We start from the raw sequence: 15618 nt of genomic DNA on the forward strand, positions 1-15618 counted from the left end.
GCTACTAAAAAAAACATTTAGAAACTAACAATAACTACCATAGCGATGAGTAAAAAAGAACACAATATAATTGGACTATTTTACCATAATTAGATATCTCTCTCTCTCTCTCTCTCTCTCTCTCTCTCTCTCTCTCTCTATCATTTAAAATGTATATTTATTTTCTCTTGAACTGTAATATATATACAGTGTGAATCTACAATTTTCATAGTCATGAAAATAAAGAAAACTCTTTGAATGAGAAGGTGTGTCCAAACTTTTGGTCTGTACGCACACACACACACGCACGCACGCACACACACACACACACACACACACACACGCACACACACACACACACACACACACACACACACACACACTTCTATGTTACTAAGAGGGGACTCTCGCTCTACACTGACCAAGAGGGGACCAGTGTTTCTGGTCATTTTTAAGAAACAAAAATGACATACAACATTTTCATTTAAGGTCTTTTTTCATAATATAACATAATATAAATAAAAAATTTAATAAAAAAAAAAAACATGCCAAGTGGGGTCCTGAAGCTCTGAGTGACGTCTACCTATCCAACAGAGGACCTCCATAGACTGCACTGTGTGTGCAAACATAAGGGGAATTGTACCAAGTATTTATTTACAATCTAACTATATTTAAATGCAACTCTAATCTTTGAAACATTCACACTATATCACCATTGAAGAAATATTCATAGTCATGAAAATAAATAAAACTCTTTGAATGAGAAGGTGTGTCCAAACTTTTGGTCTGTACTGTATCTCTCTCTCTCTCTCTCTCTCTCTGTGTGTGTGTGTGTGAATGCAAACACACACACACACACACACACACACACACACACACACACACACACACACACGTTTGTTTCTGTGAAAAGTAGCGACATCCCATATGTGTAATGGTTTTTATACTGTACAAACTGTATATTCTATGGCCCTATATATATATATATATATATATATTTTTTTTTTTTTTATTTATTTTTTTTTTATTCTTGCTTTAAATATTTCTGTTTTTGCATGAAACCTCCTTTTTAATAATTTAAAACTGCTCATTGTTTTTATCTAGAGAAACACTGCTCTATTAAATTATTTATATAAAACATACTTTTAAAAGCTTTTGAAAGAAGTCTCCTATGCTATCTATTTGTTTGGTCAAAATTAGTAACAACAGTTATATTGTGAAATGTTATTATAATTAAGAAACTAATTTTGAAATGTCATTACAACTGCTTGCTTTTTTAAAACCATTTAGAATGTCATTTATTATAGTGATGTCAGTCTTAAATGATCGTTCAGAAATCATTCTAATATGCTGATTTGATGCTCAAGAAACATTTCTTTTTATTATCTGTTAAAACTTGTTGAAACATTTCTGAGTTTTGTGGAAACAATGATAAATTCTCTCTCTCTCTCTCTTTATCATTTAAAATGTATATTTATTTTCTCTTGAACTGTAATATCTTTCTCTCTCTCTCTCTCTCTCTCACACACACACACACACACACACACACACACCTATAGTGTGGTACATATAACACACAGCAGCATGTGTACACCGGTCCACTATTCACATCTGAACATTAAAGTACGTACTGATTTTGTCTGGAGCTACACTGGTAGTTTTCTCATGCAGAGGCAGTCTTTATGCCCTAAGACTTCAACAGCACTGATTTAGCACTGACAGATTTATGTTAGCAATAATATCTGTGTGTACAATCCACACAGTAAATGGCAGCACAGGGAACAGCACAAAGCATTTGTTTAGACAGCTGGCTCTCTGATGCTGCTGATACTGCTGACTGAGAAGACAGTTTTAGCTCAGTGTGCGGCAGTTCTTGATGACCTACGTGGGTTTGCTGTGCATCTTCACGCTGCATTCATATCGACGCCTGTGAAAGCTAATGCACGAGGGGGTGGTTCAGTGTACGTAACGTGAATGTAATACTCATTGACAGGCAGCGCACGCCGAGTTGTGTTCTAATATTTGAGTTTCTCTAGACATAAACATTAGTTGTTCTCTGACAATGAACATCTGTCAAACTAAAGACAGGTGTCTCTGTAGATATATACAGTCTTGTACGTATTCTCCACTCTCAGGGCTACACTGTCATACAAACAATGCTAAGCAGGAAGCATCATTTCTGAAGGATCATGTGACACTAAATATTAAAATAGCATTAAAATAGCCAGCAGTTGTTTTAAATTATATTATTACTTGCACTGCATCAACTAATAAATACATAGACTTTAGACTTTTACATGTTGTTTCCTGTCAGATGTTAAATAGACATCTATTTTGTTTTATATTATATTTTATTATATTGTGACAAAAGAAAGTAAACACATAGATGTACTATAGATGAGCAAATGCTTTTTTACTGGGATAATATATTTTATGGATAGAGAGTTCAAAAGAACAGCATTTATTTGGAACAGAAATCCTTTGTAACATTATAACTATTTACTGTCACTTTTGAATGCATCCTGTCAATTTAATACACCCTTACTGAAATATTATATTGAAAAAAAAAATCACATACAATTTTCTACTGTTTTACAGTGTTTGCAGGATAACCTTTGCCAAAGACCATTGGCACCTTTGAATTAATTTTCCTATTCAAATATATTATTATAGTAAAATCAATTTCAGTAACTCTACCGCTAAATGGCACTGGTTATGTCTGAATAGTTTCCACTAGTTTTTGTTGTACACTTTATCTCTGCAGCAGAGTATCTCTTCAGTTTTAATCTACAGTGTGCTCAGTCGCTGCTGGCCAAACAACACTGAGCTTGGCATCCGGACCGTGTTTGTTTTGATGCAGTTCATTAGCTCTCAGAAAGAGACAGCAGTATGGAGTGTTCCACTCCTGACTCAGTCCACCACACGGCTCAACCAACAGACTATTTTGAAAACAGCTAAACTACCATCACGATACTGAAAAACATATAGGTTTTTGCTAGTTTTAATTTACTCTCCAATGCTGTTTCACTCATACAGAGGCAGCAGCAAACCAGTTCTCATGTTTAGCATTTCTATATTTTTCTCTTTGTGTCTGATCGTTTGAGGGAGGTGTTGTGTTGTACTTTGCGGAAGTGATGTTTATCTCTCCATCTGCAGTTAACCACTCAACAGAACCTGCTTAAATTTCACAGACTCGCTTCATTTTGAAACCTTGATAAACAGAAAAATAAAAACAGAATTTATACACAACCTACTTGAGCAGCCCAACTAGGGCCACAAGATCAATAATTCATATGTATGTATGTGCTAGTGTTTGTGTGTACAAGACAGAAATAGAGAAACAGAGGAGAACGGGATGATACAGATTTTTGGAGGTATGCACCATTTCATTTTTATTATTCATAGTGTGTAGAAAAGCAACTCTTCACACACATACATGCTATTTTTCAGCATCTCATTCAAGTGGCGCATTTTTTACATTTAAATTCAACCTTTAAAAGCACATCAATTCCCCAAAAATGTGAAGTTGGCATGATACTAAGCTAATGACTCTAACATGCAAATTAAATACAAATTGTGCACATAATCACTACCATTCAAAACATTATTACAATTTCAAAAGCACCATTTCCATTTTAATAAATTGTAAAATGAAAAGTGTTCCTTTGATGGTAAAGCTGAATTTTAAGCTTCAATACTCCAGTCTTCAGTGTCACAAGATCCTTCAGAAATCATCGTAATATGCTGATTTGCTGCTTAAGAAACATTTCATATTATTATCTGTTCATAAGAAGTGGAAATGTGGATTAATTTGTTTTTCAGGAATCTTGAATGAATATAAAGTTCTAAAGAACACAATTTAGACACACTTTTTTTTTTTTTTTTTTTTAGCAATTTAATGCATCCTTGCTGAATTAAAGTTTTAGTGTAGTGTATACTATTGCAGGTCTTTTTTTCTGTTAGATTACTTTTGTTATTGATATTTCATTCCATAATAAAATGCAAGTACATAAATCAAAATGTTGGTCAACTTAGTCTACCATTTTGGGTGATTTGAGTTTGTTGACAAGCAATGCAATGAAATGCAAAAAAATAAAATAAATAAATAAATACATATGACACTGCCTTAGAATTGCTTCCTATCTTTTGGTGCTGTAATATTGCTTATGATGCCTTAAAAAAGTTGTATACACATGTAACTGAAAGTTTTTAACTCTTATCTTGAGATAAATCCAGATATAAACAGGCATATATTGTACAGAGGACTGTATCTTTCACAGTTTATGTTTTCGATTAAATTAAAATGTACTACAGTTACGCTTATCTTGTAATATTATACTAAGTAAATGATTAAAGCCTTAAGGAAGTTCATATCCTGCGTATATATGCTCATTTGAATTTAAGGAGTGTTGCAGGAGGCTGATTGATGTTTAGGTGGTTTTAGCCCAGATTTACTGAAAATGGCTTCAGATAGAGCGAGATACGATCTAATACCCTTAGGATATTGTACCATAGACAAGAGGATTGCCCCAGAAAAAACTTCAGTAGACTGAGGTGTACTGCGTATGTGTGTGTGTGTGTGTGTGAGAGAGAAAGAGCGGCTTTAAATGGAGGAAAGACGGGCCAAAACAAAGCACCAACAACACCCTCTAATTACACAGTCTCTCGCTTAAACACACTCACACAAACACACACACACACTATTTATGCTTTGATAAACACTATTTGTCAGATATACAGAATGCAGCACACTCAGTTGAACTTAACTTGATAAAAGCTTTCACCTTCGTGTCACATGAGAATTAGCACTAATCCACCTTCAGTGTTGAGCAGCACAGTGATATACACATATGTGCATGTACAGTTTCCCAGCCAAAGGATGAACTCGATCCCTTCCAGCTCTCTCCTGAGTGCAATTTCACGCTTTCTGTCGGAGGTGGGCTAAGCCAGCGGCTCCTATTTTCCTCAGCAAACTTTTGAGAGGTGCCATAATAACAGCAAACCAGAGATAAAAGAAAAAAAAATCCATTCGTTTCCACTGAAAAAATAATTAATTCTCTTGCTTTGAGGAAAGAAGGCTTTGGAATAACTCAACTTTATCTGTGATTTCAGGCCTCATAACGCTGGAGGAGAAAGAGACTGCAGTGCAAACTTCAGTGTTGCCCATTTACATGTGCATTGTGTCTATTCTTGGTTCATCCACTGGCTGCTGAATGTGCATGAGACACAGAAACTCTGTCGCTATACGAGGATTTGGAGAAAGATAAATGGCTCTTTAAATATCACAACAAATGCATATCTGTCCAAGCATGATATGGTCTGTGAATAGTATTATTTGTATGGTTCATAAAGTGAATTGTAAATCATAAGATTTTATTTTGTTTTATAAGAAAAATATTATAGTTTATTATTTGGTACTTTTTGCACTTTTATTGATTTATTGGGGAAAAAGTGGAAGAGGAAATGATGCGAGCCAGACTCAAACTCACATTTTCCACATTCGCACTACACCACTATGCCACAGCTCCGACCAGGTTTATTATAGCAAAAAGATTTAAAAATTACTTACTGTTACTTAATATAAAATAAACCTAAATAAATATAAATAATAAATTAAATATTTTAAATAGCATTTTTTATATTCCATAAATATTTTATATGCAATATTTGTCATTTTCTTGCTACAAAAATTGGTACTAAAATAACAAACTGAAATAAAGTTAATAAAAAACTATAACTATATAGACACAGCTAAAATAAAAATAAAAACAGAAAATATAAAAATAAAAAAGTAGTAATAATTTTTTTTATCTCGCAATAATAATAAAATGACACTGGCTCCTACTTATTTAGTCTGTTCATGACACATAATTGCTTTGTTCAGGTCATGTGTATATTATCATCAAATCATCAATATTACAATCAATATTTCCTGGAGTGAAAAGTAAATTTTCCTGTGAATGTTTACTTTTTTAGTTTAACAAAGGCAAACAAGCCCTTACCGTCGTCCTGGTCCGGCAGTATGCGGATATGCGCAGTGGGGTATTCCGGCCCCAGACGGCCTCCTATAGGCATACTGAGGGTCACATTAAAGCTCTCCTCTCCCTCATACAGCGAGTCGTCAATGATCACCACACGACAGTGATTCTCCGTCATTTCCTTATCAAAGCGCAGAATGCTGGCCTCGTCCTCTGGACGGGAGATGTAGTCAGAGTAGGACAGAACAGAAGTGGGGACGGTTCCTGTGGCGGAGCCTGCAGAAGCACAGAAAGGACTCATGCAGGGAATTCATTCAAATCCACATAGAGCGTTTAGTTTATTCAAAAACTTGTTTGGAAAGAGCTGCACAATATTTCTTCAGAACCATTTCAGTAATTTCATTTTTGGGTGAGCTATATCATTTGTTGGTGTAAAAATGAGATCTGAATTTCACCTTGCTGAGTGTGACAGACCACCATCAGTTCCTCACTGACATCTCCCCTCCTGTGCACCGGGATCAGGAGTTCTCCAATATCTTCTTCCACAGCAAAGCTGGCCTGAGGAAAGAACACTGTGGACTCTGTCAAAGGGAAAAGAAGATATAGCTCAGTATTAGGACTGCTGTTCTGTTATATCAGTCACAGAGGGATTTAGCGGCTCCCTGTCAGAAAGACTATTCCCACAGGGCTTTAAAACACTGCAGGCGGCGGATTGACTCTTCAATATATAATTATTTCAAATCATACGCCGCTATACTGGGCGTGTAATGCACATTTATCTTGCACAAAGACAAAAACACATTTTGTATGAGAAAATAGATTTTTCATATTGAGCGCTTCATATTAGGTTTTTAATGGCCTTTGGACCGTGTGGCATCGATATCCGTCCATACCGGCTGTGTATTGCGTTGTGCTGCAGAGTAAACCGACTGAGTGGGAGTTTGTTCAGGCATTGCTATTTTCAAATACCGCAGGTCAGGATTGAGTCAACATCTAAACATATTTTTTTATAGCACTGAAAGAAAAAGGAGGGGGAGAAAATGATCCAGTCAGAAACGGAAAATCTATAGAAAAGACAAAGCAAGGGAAAGACTGGTGATGTTTCTGAAATGAAGCCACAAAGGGACAAATAAGAAGAAAAAAACGGATCCCTCTCTGCATGGCCTGTCCTGCCCCAGATCATTCAAGAAAATATACATGATCCTTTACAAACATCTCCAATCATCAATCTGCGAGTCGTGGTGGAAAATAGACCAACAAGCTGTTCAAGTAATAGTTAAGGGAGAATGAATAACACAACATTTAGACACATGCATTTTCAGTGACAACTTTAAATGATTAAATAAGAATATAGTACACTGGTGTCCCAGGATTGTTTTTTTATTTTTTATATTATATTTACAAAGGTTGTGCAATAAAATTAACTTAACATTATGATGGACTATATATATGTGACATATTTTTTTTACGCATATATATATATAAAATTAAATTAAATTATATTTATGCATTTAGCAGACACTTTTATCCAAAGCGACTTACAGTTCATTCAGGCTATCAATTTTACATATCATGTGTTCCCGGGGAATCGAACCCCCGACCTTGCGCTTGCTTGCTAGAGCAGTGCTCTAACAGTTGAACTTTTCATGTTTATTCAATGTATATATCGCTATAAAACAACATTAAATTAATGATTTTAAAATCTGCAACCCTGTTACTTACAACTCGCAATAAAACATTGTTGTCTCTTTAGTTTTCATGTTTATTTAATGTATATTCCTAGAAAACAACATCAAATTAACATTTTTAAAAACAGTACAGCTCTTACTTGCAACTCTGGTACAAATTCTGCCCCCTCAAATATATTATTTATTAATTGCCTCTTGACTTTTCATGTTTATTTAATGTAAAAATTGCCTAGAGACAACATAAAATCTAACATTAAACTGTTTAAATGTGCATAAAGACTAGCATGGTAGCAGGGTTGCAAAAGATTCACACCTCATAGAAATCGCATAGAAAATAAAACCGCTCATATACTATTTGCAGTAGTTTGACCACCTGATTTTGATGATTGATTTAGACAGCAGTTACTATATTTAGTAACTATCTATTCACCACAGATTTCCTCAATCACATGACATTAGCAAGAGAGTGTGAACAAAATATTCTCTGCAAAACAAGAATGTTGTCCACTGTTCGGGCTCTGAGCATTGTACAGATTGCTCTCCTGATGAAAGAATGAATCTTATAGCCCTCAAGACTCAAACGCTGGCTGTGAGAAAAGAATAACAATGAGGCGAATCTATGTAGCCTCTCAGGTATAAGGCTAATGTATTTAGACCATCTTTTACCCTCACACAGGAAAGTTTCATGCATGGGGGGCCAAAATAATGACCTTGTTTTGTAACGATCAAAAACAAGGCCGATGAGAAAGTAAAATCCTGCACATTTATATTCAGTATAGAGTCCTCTGCAGTAGGACGTTTGAATTATTTGTGATTTACAGCATTGTATGGTACATACATGATTTATTTTAATCATATACCAGTACTTGCCAAGTAGAACAGATTATTTAAAATAATAATTAGATTTTGGGGGGGATTATGACACAACAAAATCAATCAATAAATAAAATAAACAAATGAAAAAACTCTGAAGCTCTCATTTTTTCTTAGTTAGCATTAAAAGTGCACTAAGCAATATTTGAAAAATGCTTTTGACCAATGTGTCAAACCGAGTCAAAAGACACTTGCTGCCAATCAGCGATGGATATTAGATAATCGATTATAGATAGCGAGAGAAAAAAAAACGACAAAAAAAGGTGTTACGATTAGGCAAGAGGTAGTACCCGCGTAAATTTTGGATTAGCTTTCCCGCAGTGGAGAGAACTAGAGCCTGGAATTGGATGCAGAGGTTGCTTTGTTTCTTCTTGATATCTGAGTTACGTTGAGTTTGTTTTTTCACACAACTATTCTTTGTTGGCTTTTGCTTGAACATGCTGCAGCCGGCAGGCATAGTAGATTCCGCTGCCAGGGTTGTGTACATACGTGTGGGGCGGAGTCATCAAAAAAAGGGCAAGGTTCTGTTGGGGAATGGGTGTGTTTGTTTCGGTGCTTTTAAATATCAACATCGCGTGGCAAAAAATGCTTTACTTTAATTTGCACCTTTAATTTAAATGATAATAATAAAGCCCTTAAACAAAATGCTTAACCACTTGAGAAAGCAAAACTGCACAAGATCCAGATCTATATCATCCATTCATCTATATCCATCCATCCATATCCAACCATCTACAGTATATCAATCCATCCATCCATCTTAATCATCCATTCATATTACTCTATATCCAACTATCTATATCCATCCATCTAAAACTATCTATATTATCCATCTATATTCAAATATCTCTATCCATCCATTCATCTTCATCATCTACATACAATACAAGTTAGAAAGTATCTTTGCAGTGTAGAGTTCTTGACCTTTTCAATTCACATGATCTTTAAAAATTAAGTATTTTAGAGTTCATTCAGGGAAAGGTACAGCCTTTTAAACCATCATTAAACCCATTTCCAACATTAACCATAAATAAACAGAGAGCAAAGTTGAAGTAAGCATCTTTAAAATGCCTTTCCAGCCTCCCCTCTTCCTTTATTGCTCCTTACACTAATGAGCAGTGAAAGGTTCTGGCTGTAAAGGAGGAAGCAAGTCACATCACAGCCGTCCCAGTCACAGATGTGCCTCCAGATGCAAGCTTTTGTCTGAGCCCGCAGGTCGGTGTAAGCCATCATGTGTGAATGGCTCTGTGGCAACTGGGTCAGACAGGTCTCCAAAGGCCCCTGTTAGAAGAAAACCACTCCCTCTCTCATTCAAATATTAATGCGTGAGGAGGGCGACCTCATACTGCCACACACACATAAAGGCTAAAAGGATAATTAACCTGAAAGGAAAAAAACTGCATGTGGAGCAACAGGACGGCAGCATGCCGACTGGCCAATCTCCCCTCCCTCTCGCCATTAAAAAGAGCAGCCAGACTCTGTCCCCTTAAACCTCCCATGGGGCATCAGTCTCAGCAAACAAACCCCACTGTAAGACTGATAATTAGCTCACTGGGGAAGCAGTGGAGTTTTCTTTCTCCTTTTTTCTAAGAAAAATTACTTCGGCAAAGATAGCGAGGCTTAAGTAACATTCAGATGGAAACTACCGCATCGTTTGGGATTATAGATGAAAATTTTAATTACCCAGGGACCCCGAGGAGACGATAAAGACAAAAGCACACAGAATAAAACAACGTAAGCCTCTGGTTATTCACGCTGCGCATCTTAATACATTGGTAATGGTGAGAATATGAGATGATGTCGTGATGATGAACAGACAAATAATTCCGTCAAGGCTCTCGGCGAGAAAACCAAAAACAGATAGTGTGAGATGAACGCGGTTTGATCAACAGACTGACAAAGCTGGATTTTTGTGATGAGAGCTGCTTTGAAAAGTTTCTTTTTTATGCGCGTCTGTCTCATTATGGCTTTCTGCCGGCTTTCTTTTTGGATCCTCCAAAATGACCTGCAACTAACTTTCATATGCGAACGATTTAATTACAGAGGGAGCCAGTGCACACACGTCAAACCTTTTTCAAATGCCGGTCGACAATTTACATGTATCGACAAGACGCTTTCTAAACAAGACGTGTAGATGTGCGCAGAATTCGAGATGAAAAGAAGGGTCGCTGAGATGCGGGGGTGGGCGGTGCGCTGGAAGCTCACAGGTAGGAAGAGATAGAAAATGCTATGATAATTGAGGTCCACTGAAAGAGAGAAAAAGGCATCTGCAGTATAGAGATAAGGCCTGTGTTTTTATCTGCAATACTGAAAATTTTTGAAAATGAAATAACCTGGGATGTTTTTAGCAGCTTTGTTGTGTTTCTGGTCTTGTGAACATCCTGCCTGCTTCTGACTAACTTACATCTTCACTAGATGTAATAAGAGTCTAGAATATTGAGCGGATGAAGTGGTGATGTTTGGATATTTTTGGAGAGACTGATCTCATATAATCTTAACATTATGTATTTTGAGTATGTATTTAAAAAGCCAATGTGAACTAGATAAAATATGATGAACACTGCAGTTTGAAAGTTTGGGGTTGGTACGATTTTTTTAATTAATTTTGAAAGTCGTAATTTTTTTATGGTTGTTATTTCATTTCAACACTTACTTGGAATTAAAAAATAAAATAAAAATCTGTTAATTTTCTCTGATTACTTACCACTTGGAAAGGAGGCCACAGAGTTTTGTAACCGGAACATAAAAAAAGTTTTTGTTCAGAATTTACCAAAATAAGAAGCATTTTATTTCTAATCGCCATTTTAATCTCCCAATTCCATTTAGTGATGCCCAGTGGTACAGAAATGACATATTTTAACTGTAATAAAGTATTGAATTTTATAGTTATGGTGGGTATGAAAATGTAAACAAGTCAGTAGTTCACTAATAGTTTGATTCTCCTGGTTCTTTTAGTCTGGATAAAAAAAAAAAAAAAAAGATATATTTAGTCACGGTTCACTTAGTAGTTACAATGTCATTTTTAAACATTGCACATAAAGATACGAAACAAAGGACATAAGCATACGGTCACCACCTAATTGGACAGCTTTTATTACATATATTTTGCAAACTTAACTATACATGTAAAAAAAAATTTTTTTCTCCATTTCTGTCACATGTGGAGTTTGGGTGATCTTTTGGCTCGCTTAGACTTGATATTCTGCAATATTATTGACTTTAACTGCACAGACTAAACAGAGTTTGACAATGACATTACCATTCAGCTGGTTTATAAATTAATTAGGCTCATTCCATAATTGGCGTACATTAAACAGGTATTGAACCAAACTGAATCAACGGTGAACTAACTTCAATGTAATAATGACGGTTTACTCTTGTTTTTTTTTTTGTTTTTTTTTTAGAGCTGCTATACAGCAGAGTTAAATTGTGTTAAATAACTCATTTTCCACTGTAAAGCTGCTTTGAAACAATCTGTTTTGTATGAAGCGCTATATAAATAAAAGTGACTTAACTACATATGGTCATGTTTTTACCAGCTTATAATTTACAAAGAGCATGTACTGAACTGTAACATGCAACAAAGCTCATATGGCCTTTATAGGGATGTACCTTATGACATCAAATCCTGTTTTTTGTTTATTTAGATGACTTTGGTCCATGTAGTTTCAGATTTCAGTCAAACAGCACCAGAGTTCATTTGGAAATGGACTGAGACCCTCTGAAAAGCTGGGTTTCAGTCCGCTTATTTGGTGGAATTGAATTGGAATTAGGTGGAATTAGGCCAAACCTAATAAGTGTAAATGCCTTCAGTTGTGCATTTTTGCATGTTTATTAAAAAATGTTTGGTCAATTTCTGTTGGACTTACCATCACCTGGATCCACAATCTCAACTGTGGCTAATGCTGGTGACTCCAAAACAGCCATCACCGGATCAGTCAGAATAATCTGGAACGTCTCGGACTGCTCGTATTTCCCATCAGAGAGAAGCCTCACTCTCCATGTGGCTGTGGTCTGGCCAGGGTTAAACTGCACCTGCTTCTGCGATTTTCCCAGGAAATCCTTCTCCTTTTTGGCACTCCCATCCAGTGTACCAATCCCTTAAAATAACACAATATAACAATTTTGACAAAGTTTCCTGACTTCATATCTCCAGCCTCCAGATTTGTCACAACTCATGACTTTGAGAAGGATCTACTCAAAGAAGCTTATTATGAAATTTTTGAGCAGGCATTAGCTGAATCAGAATTTTACAGATTTTGAGCACAATAGCGCAGGCGTCTAAGCACAATCTATGCCATACAGAAAGAGATGCACTTTGTATAGAAGAAAAAAGGCTCAAGGGCTGTAAGTGTCTGATACTCAGAAGCTAGGATGTACGAACAAAATCAAGGAACATGTTGAAACTAAAGTACAGCATGTAGACTCAACATCCTCTCTACTGTAACACTGGTACGAAGCTGTGATGGGATTCCCACACAGTGGGAACCTGCCCCTGAAGCGTTTGATCTCTGAAACATCGAGCCGAGACACTGTCAGGGATCCGTCGGCCAGAACCTCCCAAACAGATGTGAGTAATTAAATCACCTCAATATTTCAGATCAGAGCAGGATGACCGCTGATCTTCAATCCTCAACACTTAAGCTACTGCATGACATGGAAAAGCTAAATTGTAGAAAAAAGACTGCAGATTTAGGGAAATTATTCTAAATATAGATATATAGATATATATATATATATATATATATATATATATATATATATATATATATATATATATATATATATATATATATGGGCTGGTAATTTAATGCGCTAAGTAGATTAATTTATTACATGTAAAATAACGAGCTGAAATTATTAACGCACTTGCCCCACCTCAGAACTATGTGTGTCATATGATATTTCATACAGTTGATTGATGACAAATATGTTGCAGGGCAACAACTAACTGCATGACGGAGCCTATAGAGAACTTAGTTAGAATGTCCCTAAAATTCAAGATATGGGGCAAAATGCCCGTTTGACTTTTTGTCTCATATTTACATAGTTAAGGAATATCACTCGGGCAATAGGCTAAGTGCAATGTCACACCAGTGCAAATGTGATACTGATCTTATACAACAATTCAGTAAGTAAGAAGTTAATATTGTGTTATTTTAGACACAATGTTGTCTGTTTTGCTCAATTTTGCCAACCAGAAGATAAAGACAAAGCAGAACTGTTCGTCTCAGAGCAACCCACAGCAGCGTTTTATTTCTTAATCCACATTTTGAATGAATTGGGTGAACCATTTTGCGCATTGGATTTGAAGCGGTGCTGCACAGATCATTTGGTGTATGTTATCAAAGTACTGCGGTACAGTTACAGTTCATCCACCCAAAAATTACAATTGTGTCATCATTTACTCACCTTCATGGTCCAAAAGAGTATGTGTAATAAATTTTATCAAACAAAATATTTGCTGGTGAAGCTATTTTTTAGGGCTGCAACTAACGATTATTTTGATAATCGATTAATCTGTCGATTATTTTTACGATTAATCGATTAATCGGTTTATGTACTTATATTTTAGTTTTTTCCATTTTTCCCCCAAGGAAATTATTAATAAAGGGTCTTTATCATTCAGCATAGATTTTTAAGAGATTTTAACCATTTTGCATTGTCATATCCTCATCAAAAATATACCTGGAGTTGTTTTATTATGTTAGTAATCCTTTGTCGAACTCTTCTGCAATCAAAACACTGACCCATACTCTAGCAAAATTCACAAGGAGATTTCAAATATTGTTTTCACCATGGCAGTCCTTAGAGCTCCTAAAGTAGTTTAACATCCCAAACAAAGCTTAAGGAATCTTTGAGAACATATTTTCACGAAGTATAAGGATAAAACAGAATAAAATTGCAGTGCATTGTATTTTATTATTTACTGGGAAAAAGCTTTATAGCTTATGCTGTGAAATTGTAAACAATCCTTCGAAAAAAAAAGTGCCAATGGCATGAAACCTGAATGGAACTCACAATTTAAAGTAAAATCCATCAGAAGGTTGTCCAGAAAAAAAAAATTGGGACACACACAAAAAACCTGCTGTGTGAAAAAGAGCAGTGAATACTTAGAAAAGAAGTGCATTTTAAATATACTCAAACATTTACCTCTCTCATTCAGTCATAATTAGGCTGCAAGTCTGAATTATGAACTGGTAAACGACAAACTGATCACATAACATGTTTGTAAAGCTTAAAATGTTAACTGTTAAAAAGCAATGTTATCAGCTTTTACGACTAAACATTTGCAAACAACCTTGTACTGGAGAATCTGCACAAATAAAATTCTTAGGGGCCGTTCACATATCGCACCTAAAAACGCGTGGAAAACGCTAGTCGCGCCACTTTCTCCTTCTTTCCAAAGCGCTCGGGCAGAAGCGCCCCTGAGGCGTCTGCCTTTGCTAAGCAACCATGACGTGCTCTCTCCATGACGTGCCCTCTCCATGAAGACCCGGAAATTTCAACAAAGGACAAATGGATGCGGTGTGGACGCGCCTGGAAAAACGGGCGCATCGCACCGCGTGCGTGTCGCGACCGCGTCGCTTCCATTATGAGAATGCATACTGCGCGCCTACATAGGAAATACCGAACTTGAGCACGCAAAAGACACGATATGTGAACGGTCCCAGTTCAGTAGTGCAGAGTTTACAGGTTACTCTTCATTTTGAAGGCTCAAAGTAGAGTAAAGTACTCCCACTTCCCGCTGAAGGCTGCAGAGACGCTGTTCGGGAAGCACGTGACATAAAACGAGGCCAGCTATTGGCTATTCGCTACTTCACCTGCTGTACTGGCTGAGTAAAACCTCCGGTGGCTCATTACTGCCACACTTTGGTCACCGCAGATTTGAAATATGCACGAAATGAGCCGCTTATGGCAAATAAAATTTATTTAGCGACGAATCGATTACTAAATTAGTTGACAACTATTTTAATAATCGATTTTAATCGATTAAATCGATTCGTTGTTTCAGCTCTACTATTTTTTGTAATGTCTTTTTGATGCTTCACACAACAATGACTTTATCTTTTGGGAGTCATTTCTCAGCCAAAATTGAT

General features: G+C 36.1%; 1 protein-coding gene across 1 annotated transcript in view; it reads right to left on the bottom strand.

The window, feature by feature from the left end:
• The window catches only part of LOC128021181 (FRAS1-related extracellular matrix protein 2-like), a 49701-nt gene that overhangs the window by 16627 nt on the left and 17456 nt on the right, over window positions 1–15618 (bottom strand). The window contains exons 4-6 of the mRNA XM_052608198.1: window positions 12388–12618; window positions 6413–6538; window positions 5982–6233 (exon numbers count right to left, since the gene is read on the bottom strand). Of these exons, the coding sequence (XP_052464158.1) occupies window positions 5982–6233; window positions 6413–6538; window positions 12388–12618 (609 nt within the window). The remainder of the gene's footprint in view (window positions 1–5981; window positions 6234–6412; window positions 6539–12387; window positions 12619–15618) is intronic.

The sequence above is a fragment of the Carassius gibelio genome, chromosome A10, assembly GCF_023724105.1.
Source record: "Carassius gibelio isolate Cgi1373 ecotype wild population from Czech Republic chromosome A10, carGib1.2-hapl.c, whole genome shotgun sequence".
NCBI lineage: Eukaryota > Metazoa > Chordata > Actinopteri > Cypriniformes > Cyprinidae > Carassius > Carassius gibelio.